The sequence below is a fragment of the Maniola jurtina genome, chromosome 24 (assembly GCF_905333055.1).
Source record: "Maniola jurtina chromosome 24, ilManJurt1.1, whole genome shotgun sequence".
Taxonomy (NCBI): domain Eukaryota; kingdom Metazoa; phylum Arthropoda; class Insecta; order Lepidoptera; family Nymphalidae; genus Maniola; species Maniola jurtina.
In genome coordinates, this window is record NC_060052.1 from 5033572 (window position 1) to 5049143 (window position 15572).

At 36.8% G+C, this 15572-nt stretch overlaps 1 protein-coding gene across 1 annotated transcript; it reads left to right on the plus strand.

Moving 5' to 3' along the window:
* Positions 1-420: 420 nt before the first annotated feature.
* LOC123877676 (4-hydroxybutyrate coenzyme A transferase) lies at positions 421-15534 on the plus strand. Its single transcript, XM_045924525.1, has 10 exons — positions 421-976; positions 7686-7848; positions 10597-10735; positions 11613-11703; positions 11978-12166; positions 12486-12612; positions 13023-13111; positions 13723-13842; positions 14255-14401; positions 14567-15534. The coding sequence occupies exons 1-10, from the start codon at positions 787-789 to the stop codon at positions 14749-14751; spliced, it is 1440 nt and encodes a 479-aa protein (XP_045780481.1). The 5' UTR covers positions 421-786; the 3' UTR covers positions 14752-15534.
* The last annotated feature ends 38 nt before the right edge of the window (positions 15535-15572 follow it).

Consider the following 15572-nt stretch of genomic DNA (forward strand, 5'->3'; position numbering starts at 1 on the left):
ATTATCTATGGTTTCGTAATTATAATCCAAAAATTAAAATAAATTACTTTTATTACTACTAATCACAAAAAAAATCAAAAAAAAAAATCTACAATTAGTTACAGAATAATATTTTTAATTCATATCAATTTTTATTTGAATTGGTACTTTATAAAGAGCTCGTCTACGCCTACGTTTTTATTGTCTGTTCTATTATCTAACTGTCATAGTTACCGCCAATATTTAAACGAAAATCATAATAATATCTTTATACTACTAGAATCAATGATTATTACTATTGTATTTGTTTTAAAAATACACAAATTACATTTGTGTTTATTTAATATTTTTGTAGTACAGATATAGGGTAAAATGTAAGTATAAACATGACCAAGTACAAGCCTGAAGACTAATTTGGTATAAATTACCTACTGTATGACGTGTTCCTTACTTCTTAATGTCAAAAAAACAACACAATTGCGAAGCAAAGTGGTTAGTCGACTGGACAGCAGGAGAGGACAGTAATTGGTGAAGCGAGGGGCTTGCGCGGGACTTTCTGCTTCGGTCGGCTTGTTTGATTCAGTTGTGGTGTTGTTGTGTGAACCAGTGAACTGCGAACGCTCAAAGTTCGGACCGTGTCAGCCGCGGGCGTCTCGATTCTACTTTGTATTGTGTGGTTCTGGCTGTAGAAAATATTAAATTATTTATATATTTTACATCATTGCCTAGTCTCCACCCATAAAAACAACTGTTCAATTTGTGCAATTTTAATAACATAGTAAGATATACTAAAATAACAGCACAAATATGTCTGTGATGGGGAAATTTGTTGTGCCCAACGTGTCAGTGCGGAATTTTGCGAAAATAGGTGCCGCGTTGCAAGCCGCGAAATCAAATAGAAACTATTTTACGTATACTCAAGAACTATCTCAACCATTGGACCGCAAGCCGGAGTTTTTGACTGCGAAAGAGGCATTCGAAAAATGTTTGAAATCTGGTAAGAATTATAAATATCCTTGTTATTGGAATCTAAATTTAGTTTCTGAGTAAAGATATCAATTGCTTCTGCTTGGTTGAGAAAGTATGTTAATGTACTTGTGGGGTTAAGAATGAAGATCAAAAATCAGACCACAGGGCAAAGGTAAAACATGCATACTTCATAGCTACCACACTTACTACCTACCTAATTAAAATGGAATTATTGATAGAGTAGCAGCTTGATTATTGAGAATACTTTATGTTAGATTGGACAGTTTAGAGAAAGCAAATCCAAATAATCCTTCACTCTTTAATCTACTGTATTTTTTCCTTGAGAAACAAAAATCATTCAATAATAGAACAAAAATTATAACAGACATTCTGACTTTGAAACTAGTGTGAATTAGATGAATCTCTGATCAGTATAGAACTGTATGTTACAGAGGGACCAAATTATACTCGCTTATTTGATATTGAACTAAACATAAATGCAAATTACGCTAAACAAATTATACCTGTTTACTGTACTATAGAATAAAAATAATGTACCTACCATCCAACTGTTGAAAACTATCTATAAATTATATGGCAGTTTACTTGGTAATTCAAACCATTAGAGACCTAATAGAGGAAATACAATAATAGTTACTGTGTGGGGTCAATTGTCTGTACTTTGTACTTCGCTTGTTTATTGATAAATGATCTTCGAGGCTAGCAAGATTAGAGGACTGTAACAATCACTATGTTTACAAAATAGCTTTGTTATTGGATGAATAACAAAGATTAAAATCCCAACTTTTTCTCTTAATTAACCTTTAAAAATCACAACTTAGAAAGAGTGAATTGAATTATTATTTTAAATAAACGATGCCTGCAACTTTATCCATGTGGATATTAGTTTTTTAAAAGTCTTGAGGGAACAATTTGATGTCCATCTCCAGAATGCAAGCTATCTCTGTACTAAATAAATGATGTCCGCGAGTTTGTCCATGTAGATTTGAATTTTTATAAATCCTGTGGGAATAGTTGATTTTCCAGGACAAAAAGTAGCCTATGTCTGTCCTCTGGATGTAAACTAACTCTGTACTAATTCCCGTCTGATATTGACGAGAAAGTTAAATGGAAGGACCACGAAAAGCTAGCAGACAAACAAGCTTTCGCATTTGTAATATTATTATGGGTATCTTTATGTAAAAATGACTTCCAAATGCTATATTTAACTAACATCTTATCATCATACGACATAGTACAACAGACAGATGACGACGTACAACATAGTAGGTATCTTTAAAAAAACACATCTATAAAATGTCTACTAGTTATAAAAGTTATCTCAAAAACTATTTAAAGAACCGATAAACCCACTTTCTTTATCTTTATTGGATTTTAATCTCTTTGTGACAACTCATTTGTAATATATAATATGTAGCAAATTAGTATCATAGTGATACTGCTTTGCACTCTGCATACATCACACAATATGAAAGTATACAGTTTGACTACATGATAATTATATCTACACTAATCTATACTATTGTTATAAAGAGGTAAAGTTTTTAAGTTTGTTTGTAGGGCGGGGGTAATCTCTGGAACTACTGAACTGATGTTGAAAATTCTTTCACCAGAAGAAACCTACATTATTCCTTAGTGACATAGGCTATATTTTATTTTCAAAAAATTAGAGATCCCTACGAAAATTGTAATAAGCTACCTGTACGAAGCCAGGGAGGGTCGCTAGTATTTAATAACCTTGAGTTAATCTGCATGCCTTAGAGTACTATATACCTACCCTCATCTAATCAAATCAATTGCGGTGCACCCAAAAAAAATTAAACCTTAATAAAATTTAATATTTAAAAATATTTTTAAAGCTGATTTAAAAACGATGTCATTGCCTTATGTCCCGCGAAAAACCAAAATTAGCATTTTAATGGCACATGATGCCAACACTTGGATCTTGTTTGACCCGAAAAAATTCAAGTTTGGCTTGTTTGATGTTTTAAATTTGGATGCCCTTTTTACCCGATTACGGCAAAGCCAAAAGGAAGAGTTATGATTTTAGCTGCTTATGTGTGTATGTATGTATGTAGGTTTGTATTTATCTGTTCCGCCGTAGCGCCTAAACTACTGAGCCGATTTTGATGATTGAGGCCTCTTGAAAAAGTCTTTGTCCTACTTGACTTTATGGCATTGAGTTTTTCTATTTAATTATTGTCAATTGCCATCAGATATAATCGCAGTCTAGCGCTGTTCTATCAGCATAAAGAAAATCAGGAGATTACATCATTAATTACTTTAATCAGGGTTAAAATAAAAAAATACTATATTAAAACCACTCTGATCCCACTTCTGATCTCTTAATTAAAAATATTCTTAAGGCAGATGAAATTAACGCCATCCAATACAACTAAGTAATAAATGTTAAACTAACTATAAGTGCTTTTGATAAACTAATAAAATCTATTACATATTTACGTACCTTATCAGAATTGAGATAACAGTTTGATTGAGACGTGCGTTGTTTACATTTTATTTGCCTATGATGCAAATGCCTACGTAATTTAATATAGATACATCAACACAATATACAAAATAGTAGGTGCCTTGCACAGAGCAGAGGGCTCGCTCCGCAAAGACGTTTAAATAAATAGCGACTCTTGTATCGACGGAATAAAATACAATTATTCTCGCACTGTGGCCTAAAATTTAATAACACCTTTCTTTCTATCGCATTTAAACTCTTTTCTTACTCTTCTCTCTTTCTCTCTCTCTCTAAAGAAAGAGAGAGCTCTCTCACTCTGTCTCTCTTATCAGATAAGTCTTACGCGGCAGCAGTTGAAAGGACCTGCCGTATATTGTATAAACATCTTATACTAATAAGAGGTAGCAATAACTGCCATAGACAGGACATCATAGTAGGTACATATAAGTAACTACCCTACTTGTAAAGTTCTATGTCTGGGGCTCTTTGTGCGTATCCTGAGTCCTAACTCCTGACCCATCTTATGCAACCCTGCACGTAATTGCCCACTTTCAACATTTTTGGTGCGTAGTAGTAGATACCTAATGGCGATCTTATATTTATTGCGTACTGCCGACTATAATCGCCGGCTACGACCGCTCTCGGATGGAAAATATAGGCGAACGACTAGCTACTCGATAGTAGGTAACTAGGTACATAAACAACGATTGCTGACAGTGACAGTGGAAAATGATACTAATAACCTACTCATCCTATTGTACAAAAATCTTTTTCAAGACTCAGAGAAAGATAACACATCCCTCTCTCAAGACAACCGCGATACGCACTACAAATTATTATAGATATTTAATATTTATGTTTTTGTATTATCTATACTAATAAATAAAATTGGAGTGTCTGTCTGTAATTTCGAAATAACTACCTCATATTAAGCTCATATGGTTATTTGAACGATACCATAACTGAATCACACGTTTTTAAAATTTTTGTCTGTCTGTCTGTCTGTCTGTCTGTCTGTTTGAAAAGGCTAATCTTTGGAACGGCTGAACCGATTTTGACGGGACTTTCACAGGCAAGTAGAGGATTGACCAGGGCGTAAAATAGGCTATGTTTTTTAACCGACTTTTAAAAAGGGAGTTGTGTTTTTCTACCTATGTACACCGAAATCTCCGAGATTTCTGAACCGATTTGCGTCATTTCTTTTTTAATCGATAGAGGAACTTTGCGACATTGTTTCATAAAAAATTTGGAGTCCAACTCCTCAATCCTGATGCTGCAGGGGATCTGACCAATCCACGCGGGCGAAGCTGCGGGCATCAGCTAGTAAGAAATGTAGCTGTTACTGGTAACTTAAATACGTCAACTTATCAGTGCCTTAAATGAGGTTAATGTCACGAGATAAATGTCGCTTGAAAAGCATTGATGAGTTCTAATTTGGAGCGCGCCTGTCAAGAAGATGCCTTTGGCTATTCACTTTTGCCTTGAAGGTGGATAGGGAAGTGGCAGGAAACACGGTCGCCAGAAGAGTGATCCAAACCGTTCGTATCAGAAATGTTGAGCAAAAACGTTTGCTGTGAGTAGATTGGATGTCGACCACATAATAATGCCAACGAACGGTTGAACGAATCTCTCAATTTTGTTCCTTCACGATTAAAATTGTGAAGGAGGAACAAGTTTAAATTCAAAATATTTTTATTCAATTAGACTTTTACAATTTCTTTTGAATCGTCAAAAGCATCTACCACTGGTTCGGAATGCCTTTCCTACCGAGAAGAACCAGCAAGAAACTCGGCGGTTGCTCTTTTCAAAGAGCAACCGCCAAACAAGTTTGAGAGTTCCTGTCTCCAAAGATCCTAAATACTATAGAAAACCGATATTCAGGCGAGATTAAACCACCCACTGGTCTAAAAAAATATTATTGTCTTACTTTCCTTGTAATCCAACGTTCAAGAGCTTGAAACTGATTACGGCGCGAACGATATTCATTGTGCAGTATAACAGATAAAAGTGGGTTAAGGTTTGGCTAATTCATATGCTGACTGTACGTTGTTATTGAATTCATTTTCCTTTTTATAAAACCAGTTCAGATGCTTTTAAACACAGAGATGAGAAACTTGACCTAATTCATAACTTTTATTTGCGACTGTATTTTCTAGATAATACGATATGAGCAATGATACATTACATATTATGGGCTTAAAACCGGCCAAGTGCGAGTCAGACTCGCGCACTGAGGGTTCCGTACTCGGGTATTTTTTCAACATTTTGCACGATAAATCAAAAACTATTATGCATACAAATAAATAAAAATCTATTTTAGAATGTCCAGGTAAAGCCCTTTCATATGATACCCCACTTGGTGTAGTTATCTTACTTTGAAAATTGAAACACATTTTTTTTTTACATGATATAACCACAAATTCGCGCTTTTCAGATTTATTCCTGTATCTATACTAATAAATAAATTTGTAATATAAGACAGATAGGTCTTATAGTAAGTAGTACCTGCCAAATTTCATGATTCTAGGTCGACGGGAAGTACCCTATAGGTTTGTTGACAGACACGACGGACAGACAGACAGATAGACAGACAGACAACAAAGTAATTCTATAAGGGCTCCGTTTTTCCTTTAGAGGTACGGAACCCTATAAACAGAATATAGTACGTTACAATGTTACTATTTGTAAGAGAAGTTGCCAAAACTTTAGATTATACCTAGTTACTTACTTTGATTTTTACAACAACGAAATCCTGGCAAAGTTTCATCATCGATCGGCGACCTTGGCCGCTGAATCAAAATGCTTATCGGCGAGAATTACGAGTGGAATATGTAGGAATGGTCTACCCGCACAGAATAAAACATTTCGCAAATCATTCTGAATTGATACTAAGTTAACATAATATAACAAAGATATGAACTTAATAAGTATGTCAATAATAGCAAGTTTCCAAAATAGATACAGTCGGAAAACATAGTATTATCAACTTATAAAGGTGCCCACGCACTCGAACTGAACTGCAGCTGAACTGCGCGTCGCGGCTGGAGAGAATATAGTGCAGCGCGCTGCCGCGCCGCGCAGTTCAGCTGCAGTTCAGTTCGAGTGCGTGGGCACCTTAAAAGTCATAGTTACAGATAATGAAATCCATATTTTTATAATATTATAAATGCAAAAGTGTCTGTCTGCTAGCTTTTCACGGCTCAACAGTTTAATCGATTTTGATGAATTTGATACAGTTCGCTTACATCCCGGGGACGGACATAGGCTACTTTTTACCCCGAAAAATGAAACAGTTCCCGCGGAATTCTTGAAAGCTGATCCGTTTATCCGATTGATATGAAAGGTACAGAGTTGGTTAGCATCTCGAAAATTGACATAAGCAACTTTTTATCCCCGAAGATCAAAGAGATTTAGAACGTCCATTTGCATTTAGATTTAAAAAAAATCTAAATCCACGTGGACGAAGTCGCTGGCATTATCTAGGATTTTATAAACACTTTGGAATCATCGGATTAATTTTTCTTGCTAAATTTCTGGGATAGAAATAGGCCTATTCAACTTATAAAAAGTCATAGTTACAGATAAATAATAAATATGTACAAAAGCAACTAAACTCACGCTCTATTGTGGAAGTACCTATCCATGGCCGAATAATTAACCTCTTTTTTCCGTAGGAGGGGTGAATCCCTATGGGCATAGTGCCGGACTCCTACCGACTAAAAACCCCTCCTTTCTGCAAGCAATCCATACTTATTACTTATTTTCCTTATATTTTACTTATTTTACTTATAGTTACTTAATATTATAAATGCGAAAGTGCATGTCTGTCTGTCTGTCTGCTACGTTTTCACGGCTCTACCGTTGAAACGATTTTAATGAAATTTAGTACAGACTTAAGATACATTCCGGGAAAGGACATAATTAAACTACTTTTTATCCCGGAAAAACAAACAGTTCCCGCGGGATAGCACAGAGCACTTCACGCATTTGTCGTTCAGTAACGCCAAAACAGAACTATGAATTGTCGTCGTTTTTTGCATAGACATAGTTGAGGACTTAAGAAGTGATAGGTATAGGCTACTTTTCTTTCCAAGAAAACATGGCATGCTTTAACACATGATAAAATACTTAAGATTTGCACCAAAAAATATTGTAACAAACCTTGAGTCACGCGAGCGAAGCCGCGGGTAATAGCTAGTAATTAATAATTAAGCTAAGATAATAAAATTCCTTATGTAAATTCCAGGACAAACGGTATACGCTCAGGGTGCCGCGGCCACCCCGGTGCCACTTCTGGACGCCATGACAGACGTCGGGAAGGCAGGCAATTTGCGAGACATCAAAGTGGTGCACATGCATACTGAGAAGGAAGCGAAGTACGTCGCACCGGAATACAAGGACATATTCAGGTATGATAGTTTTTTTACCCGACCAAAAAGTTGAAAACTAAAACCCGACTGCGATCGTCTTAGTAAATGCTGAATGGGGTTTCTGTCGCTTAGCATATTTTAATAATTAATATTTATATTTATGAACTCAGAATTTTCTCCTCTGACACAATAGCAATAAAAAAAATTTGAGACCCTCACTTTTATTGATGTAACAGGCCGATTTTTTTCGTATAAGATATAGCCTATGTCACCCGGCCTTTACAAAGCATCAATTGACACCTCATTCACCAAAATCGGCCCAGTAGTTTAGGCACTACAGTGGAGTTAGGCAGAATCTGGATACAAACATATACATACATATATACCTAGACTGCTAAAATCATAACCCTTACTTTTGGCTTTGCCGCAGTCGGGTAAAAGAACGACAAAATTTGTATTTATATGTGTTCCACCGTAGCGCCTAAACTACTGAGCCGATTTTGATAAATGAGGTGTCAATCGATTCGTATTATGGTCCGGGTGACATAGGCTACATTTTGTGTGAAAAAATTGATCTAACGGATGTTACATCAAGTTTGCTAACCATTTGAAATTATCGATTTAACTTATTAGATCAAATGTTTATGACGTCACATGTATGTATTTCATACAAGCTCCCTTACTATGCGAATGTTTTGACGTTTGATAAAAGGTCGCTGATTTCAAAGTCATCATCCCTATTACGGTAAAAGTAAAGAAAATTGTTATTTATTTTAATCTTACGGACCTTCAAACATCCGTATTTAAGGCAAAACTATATTCTTTCTGATTAACTATGACTTAGGTCGGACATTAACGAATGGCTATTGATTCAAGGATATATGTAAGCAGATATAGAAATGTAATCTTATAATGATAACAAATTGGCTAGCAAGTCCATACCTAGATCCTTAACCTCAAACCTCAGAAAATACTAAGATCCTATACCTATGCTTATTGCAAAGATGTTTATAGAGATAGGACTAATTGTGGTACTATCTTGAGAGTCTGTAGATTTCATTTACATCATTTTATAAAAAGGAAAAATGGCATCAAAATGTGTTCTGGAGTGGAGACCGCGTACGGGCAAGCGCAGTGTGGGACGACCTCCTGCCCGCTGAACCGATGACCTGAAGAAGGTGGCGGGGAGCGGGTGGATGAGGAAGGCGGAGGACCGTATGTGGTGGCGCGCTCTTGGAAAGGCCTATGTCCAGCAGTGGGCGCATACAGGCTGATGGATGGATGGATGGATAACTTTATTTTCAACTTCAAATATGACATAATATAATCCATCATATATCCACCAATATAAGTATATAATTTTTTCTCATATCGATGGTTTATCTAAATACGTGATAACTGATAACATTTTCGTGCGATATAAATGACGTTATCTAGTAGGGTTGGTGTTTTATTAGATTTTATGAGCCTCGAAATGCACTGTGATGTTGACATGGACAATTGACATTGGATAACGCTTCATTTTATCATCATTATCAAGTGAGATAGCGGTTTGGTTGATTTACATTGATCCAAATATCTGTCATTCAACAACGCAATTTTTTTTTACTCTCGTCTGGCTTTACAAAGATTAGCCAATGTCAAGTTTGTAGTTATTTGTAACAAGTTAGTTAAACTATACAAGTATGGACCCCGTCTGTTCCGGCGCTCGCTGACACACGCACGGTACCCCCTTAGGACGCTTTCCAGTCAGTTTTAACAAAAAAAAAAAAAAACACTCCAAAAAGGCAGCACGCCCGCCAGCTAACACCAACACAGACGAAAATACACGCAAAATTTTACTTATTTTACGGAGAGGGCTAAATAACAACATACTTCATATGACAGCTATTTGCGCACTTTCACCATTTGCTTAAAAATAGACAGTTTTACTAGTAGTGTCCTTATTTGGGGCAATTACAACAAACGCGTGGTTACATATTTTTTGAATGCTATAAGACAGCGTTGAGAATAGAGAATAGAATGGAATAGATTTTTATTCAAGTATATTTTGATATATGTTTTGATTTCCACTAATTTACCACTGGTTCCAAATGCTGTTGTGCCTGACGACAGCAATCCTGAAGGAAAGCAGAGCCTAAAAGCTGCCTATTTAGTCTTGTCTTAAATGTTCTTTAGTTCTAATTAGTAATTATGTGGCACCAAGGATAGGCTGGAAGGATATTTCATACCTTTGCGATTTTTATCAGAAACATATTATACTTCTGACAGCTATCAAAACTTATACATCGCCTCTAACTTTTCGGAGGGACTTCGTCTGTATTGGTGTTAGCTGGCGGGCGTGCTCTGCCTTTTTGGAGTGTTTTTTTTTTGTTAAAACTGACTGGAAAGCGCTCTAACTAAGGGGGTGCCGTGCGTATGTCGGCGAGCGCCGGCACAGACGGGGTCCATACTTGTATAGTTTAACTAACTTGTTACAAATAACTACAAACTTGACATTGGCTAATCTTTGTAAAGCCAGACGAGAGAGAAAAATAAAACTTTTCGGAGTTATTTGCGTTATAAGTGTTTGACAGGGAAGGAAAAATATCCTGAGGATACCTGCATGCCTGATAGTTCTCCATAATGTTCTCAAAGATGTGTGAAGTCTGCCCATCTGCTAGCGTGGCGGGCTTTGGCCTAAAACTCTTTATATTCTGAGACGAGATCCCTCAGGGCTGGTTAATCATGATGACTATACAAAAGATATAAGAGTAGGTACTTATCTATTAACTCTCCTTCTTCCAGATCCGTATCTCTGTTCATGGCAGCCAACGTACGTAAATCGGTCGCGGAAGGTAGATCGGATGCAATTCCAATCTTCTTACAGGACATACCTAAGCTGTTCCATAGGAAGATCATAAGGCCCGACATCGCTCTCATTCAGGTTTGAACAAATATATCAATCGCAAAATAATCTTAACTGAGAAATTAATTTCACACTGACGGTTTTTGTGTAGAATATCCTAAATATCCGACAAAGTTCTTCAGATCAGAATAGTTGGATAAATCTAATGTTACAAACAGTTATTAAAACACGATTTTTTGAACATTGGATCAAATGGTTCACCTAATTTGATTTTCAAATTGGGAAAGCGGGCCTTTGACTACAATTTGAAAACCAATGTACTACAGTATCAGTGCTCTAACCTATAACAAAGTCAATACTGCCCGGCTAGCATGGGCAGTAGGTAAAAATTATATCCCCGATTATATCCACTGATTTCTATGACATCAGTGGATATAATCGGGGGATATAATTTTTATCTACTGCCCATGCTAGCCGGGCTGGTACTGATTCAGAGCGTAATTAAAATTTACGAGTATTCGCATCTCTTTCTTACTAATGCAATAAGGAAAAGACAGACAAACCTGATGTAATTTAGAACTTTCAAACTTTCGTGACTACCCGTGCCAGTCGTGAGCTAAGACTGAGATCTATAGAGCGCACTTTGATTTTGCTCAGACTTAAGTCACTGTTAAAACGAGACAGCGTTTAGCGAGACAGATTTATGCCAACGATATTCGTTGGCATAAATCTGTCTCGTTTTAACTGAAACTTAAGTCTAAGCAAAGTCAAAGTGCAGTCTATAGATTTCAACATAAAATTTAGTGTCTTTAAATTTGAAATTCATGTTCTGCAGCAATATTAAAAAGAAAAAGATGCAAATACTCTAAATTAAGTTTAGAAAAAACAAGAGAATCGACGCCAATCGATTTAAATTAATTTTTTACAAGTTTTTAAGCTAGTATTTGGTTTTTAGGTGTCGCCCCCGGATCAGCATGGCTACTGCAGTTTGGGTACATCTGTAGACTGTGTCAGGGCTGCTCTTGTCAACTCGCAGATTATAATCGGTAAGCTTACCTATAGATATTGTATTGATTATTTATTATTATATTGATTCTTATTTATTTATTGTTGCATTTTCTTATTAATTAATTCCCATTCGGGTTTTATTGTGATGGCCAAATTTTTTTAATAAACTTAAAAGCTTATCCAAGCCTTATCTAATTACTGTACAAATCATATCCGCGTGGAATGGTGCCAAAAACACTGGCTGCATTTCCGCGCTGGACAGCCAGGTTGATCCGTTGCGCAAATTAAGATATTCCATATTTTATATTCCAGCCCAAATAAACGTCAACATGCCCCGTACATTCGGTGATGCGATCATCCACGTATCGCACGTGGATTATGCGGTGCAAGACAACACCCCCCTTCCTGAACATGGAGGCAAACCTGCCAGTGCGGAGGAAACCAAGATCGGACAGCTCATTGGGGAGAACTTGGTAGAAGATGGTGCTACTTTGCAGATGGGTGAGTTTAGTACTTGACGATAAGAGATGGCGCCACCGTACTTTTTATCGCGTATTCATTTTGCATTGCTTTTGGTCTATGCTGTGGAACATGACATCTCGCTGAATGTAGTGCCAGTTGACGACAACAGATGGCGACACCAACAAACTGTATCGCGAGCTCAAGTTCGAGACCAAATTCTTTTTGAAATTAATTAAAAAAAAATGCTTGCACAGTTTAAGGATTTTTAGATAGTGATAAAATATCACAGAGTTAGGCTAAGCTACAATAGTTACTAAATAAATTAGTGAAGTGTTTGATTGTTGTACTTTGATGGCAGGTATCGGCAGCATTCCGGACGCGGTGCTATCAGCACTGAAGAATCACAAAGACTTGGGCATCCATTCTGAGATGTTCAGCGTTGGTATCATTGACCTGGTCAGACGAGGATGTGTCACCAACAACAGGTGTGTAGACTGTAGGCCGAAAAAATGATAGCATGTATCCACAGAGGAAAAAACCCGGCCAAGTGCGAGTCAGACTCGCGCACCGAGGGCTCCGTACTCGGGTATTTTATTCCGATATTTTGCACGATAAATCAAAAACTGTTATGCATAAAAATATATAAAAATCTGTTTTAGAATGTACAGGTTAAGCCCTTTCATATGATAACACACTTGGTATAGTAACATTACTTTAGAAATTGAAAATACTAATTTGATTTAATTAAATGACGGGTCGACAGACACGTCAGAAAGACAGACACTTTAAGGGGTCTTTTTTTTCTCTGGAGATACGGAAAAAATACTCCAGACTATAAATAGCCAGACAAAAATAAGTTTGGTACTTCATATTTATCTGGTATTTTATTTTTCAGGAAAAAGTTCCACAAAGGAAGGATCGTTGGCAGTTTTTTGGTTGGAAACAAGGAACTTTACGACTTTGTAGATAACAACCCTTTCATTGGTAAGTTATTTTTTTAGGGTTCCGTACCCGAAGTGCGCCAATGACGCTATTACTAAGACTCGCTGTCCATCTGTCCGTCGGTCTGTCTGTCAGCGGGCTGTATCTCGTAAACCGTAATAGTAGAGAGTTAAAATTTTCACAGAATATGTATTTCTATTGCCGCTATAACAACAAATACTTTATAAAAAAAAACCGGCCAAGTGCGATTTAGAATCGCGCACAAAGGGTTCAGTACTAGTCGTATTTTTCGACATTTTGCACGATAAATCAAAAACTATTATGGATAAAAATAAATAAAAATCTTTTTTAGAATGTACAGGTAAAGCCTTTTCATATGATACCCCACTTGGTATAGTATAGTTATCTTACTTTTAAAGTTGAAAAGACTAATTATTTTTTCATGACCACATTTCAATATTTTTTTTTGTGATACAACCACAAAATCACGGTTTCCGGATTTTTCCTTTTATGTGTGCCATAAGACCTACCTACCAATCAAATATCATGATTCTAGGTCAATGCGTTGGGTTGATCATGATGATGATATCATTAACATCATCATGATTAACCAGTCATCATTGACTGAATTTCTTTATTTTTGTCCCATTCAGAAATGTTGGAGATAGACTACGTAAACAATACGCACGTAGTTTCGCTTCTGCCCAACATGACAGCCATTAACTCCTGCATCGAAGTGGACATCACTGGCCAAGTGTGCGCGGACTCTATTGGTAAGTTTGCTTTCTTATTTTATTAGTAATTTTCATCATCATGATCAACCCATCGCCGGCTCACTACAGAGCATCTCCTCTCAGAATGAGAAGGGCTTTAATAGTCCACTACGCTGGCCTAGTGCAGATTTGCAGACTTCACACACCTATGAGAATTTTATGAAGAACTCTCAGGCATACAGGTTTCCTCACGATGTTTTTCCTTCACCATTAAAACAAGTTATAGTTAATTACTTAAAACGCAACTCAGAAAAGTTAACTCGGGTGCGTGCCCAGGATCGAACCCCCGACCTCTGCTTAAGAGGCGGACGTCTTAACCACAAGGCTCCTTTTTCATTTCTGAGAAGATCCGTGCTCAGTAGTGCACCGGCGATGGTTGGACAAAAATATGATGGTTAATTCTTTTTGCTAGGAACCCGAATGTTCTCTGGCTTCGGTGGGCAAGTGGACTTCATCCGCGGCGCGGCGGAGGCGGTGGACGGCCGCGGCAAACCCATCATCGCATTGGTGTCCACGACTAAACGGAATGAGTCCAAGATCGTGCCTACGCTTAAAGTTGGTAAGTCTCCTTGCCACATGGGGCCCTTTCTGTTCTGGGTCTTAATGGTGAGATGGCTCTATGTCCCTGCCGATACTAGACCACTATTATGAGAGTATGTCAGGACTCTGGCTTTTCCTTTTTATTGTATGGATTGTATTTAAAAAAAAATATTAATTCAAACAGGTGCTGGCGTAGTAACAACCCGAGCACACGTCAACTACGTGGTGACCGAGCAAGGCATTGCCAATCTGTTCGGAAAGACGCTCCGGCAACGCGCATACGAACTGATCAAGATCTCGCACCCGGACCACCGCGAAGCTCTCGAGAAGGCAGCCTTCGAACGCCTGAAGTGTATGCCCGCGCCTTAAGCGTACCATAGACATTGTAGAGCATTGGTACTTGTAGCTTTTTGTCACGTTTATTTTCACGATCACTGTTCTAGACGCTTTTTTAATTCCTGTTAGAAAAAGCTTTAGAATGGTATGACTGCTAAAAAGGCAAGACAGACTCACATTTATTGGTCTGAATTTTGGTTAATATTATGTATTAAATGGTACTGAGGAGGATGTGAAGGCAATTTTGCTCATTGTTTGTTCAGGTATGTGCTTCGGCTAGAGTTGACAATAATTACCATAATTAAACAGTATTTAACTACTTTTATCATAAGAATATGCAATTTTAAAACAATTTAAAGGAATAACCGTGATAAAAAGTTGCTAATGTGTTCTGGGCCTTAGACCTTGCGTAAGTGTTACCAGTGTAGAAATTTGTCTACCATTTAGTAGTTTCATTAGTTACTAATAAGAGTAACGCTATTAGAAAACTACGAGCACTATTTTATTTTGGAATTCGAATTTAAAGATGCATTTTGACTGTTGCTGGTAAGGATTTTTTTGTAAGCTATAGATGAATTAGGTAGTATTATCATGGCCTTATAATGAAATAGAAATGGATGTTGTTTGTCGAAGTTAATGATATAAATATTGTTGTTATACATACATTACTTTTACACACCACTGAATAGATATACTTAAGCATTAACTTTTTCTTGCGAAGTCTTATTTTTAGTGGAACGTTTAGTGGATATAATGTTTTTATTTTATATTTATATTTTAGTTTTAATATCTGAATAAAACGTATTATTAACCATACTTGCGTATTTTTTTCTCCATAACCATAATTTCTATTC

Coding starts and splice junctions, on each gene's coding strand:
- LOC123877676 (XM_045924525.1), top strand. CDS start 787: ATGTCTGTGATGGGGAAATTTGTTGTGCCCAACGTGTCAGTGCGGAAT. Junction 7,849..10,596: donor GAATACAAGGACATATTCAG/GTATGATAGTTT, acceptor TCCTTCTTCCAG/ATCCGTATCTCTGTTCATGG. Junction 11,704..11,977: donor CAACTCGCAGATTATAATCG/GTAAGCTTACCT, acceptor TTTATATTCCAG/CCCAAATAAACGTCAACATG.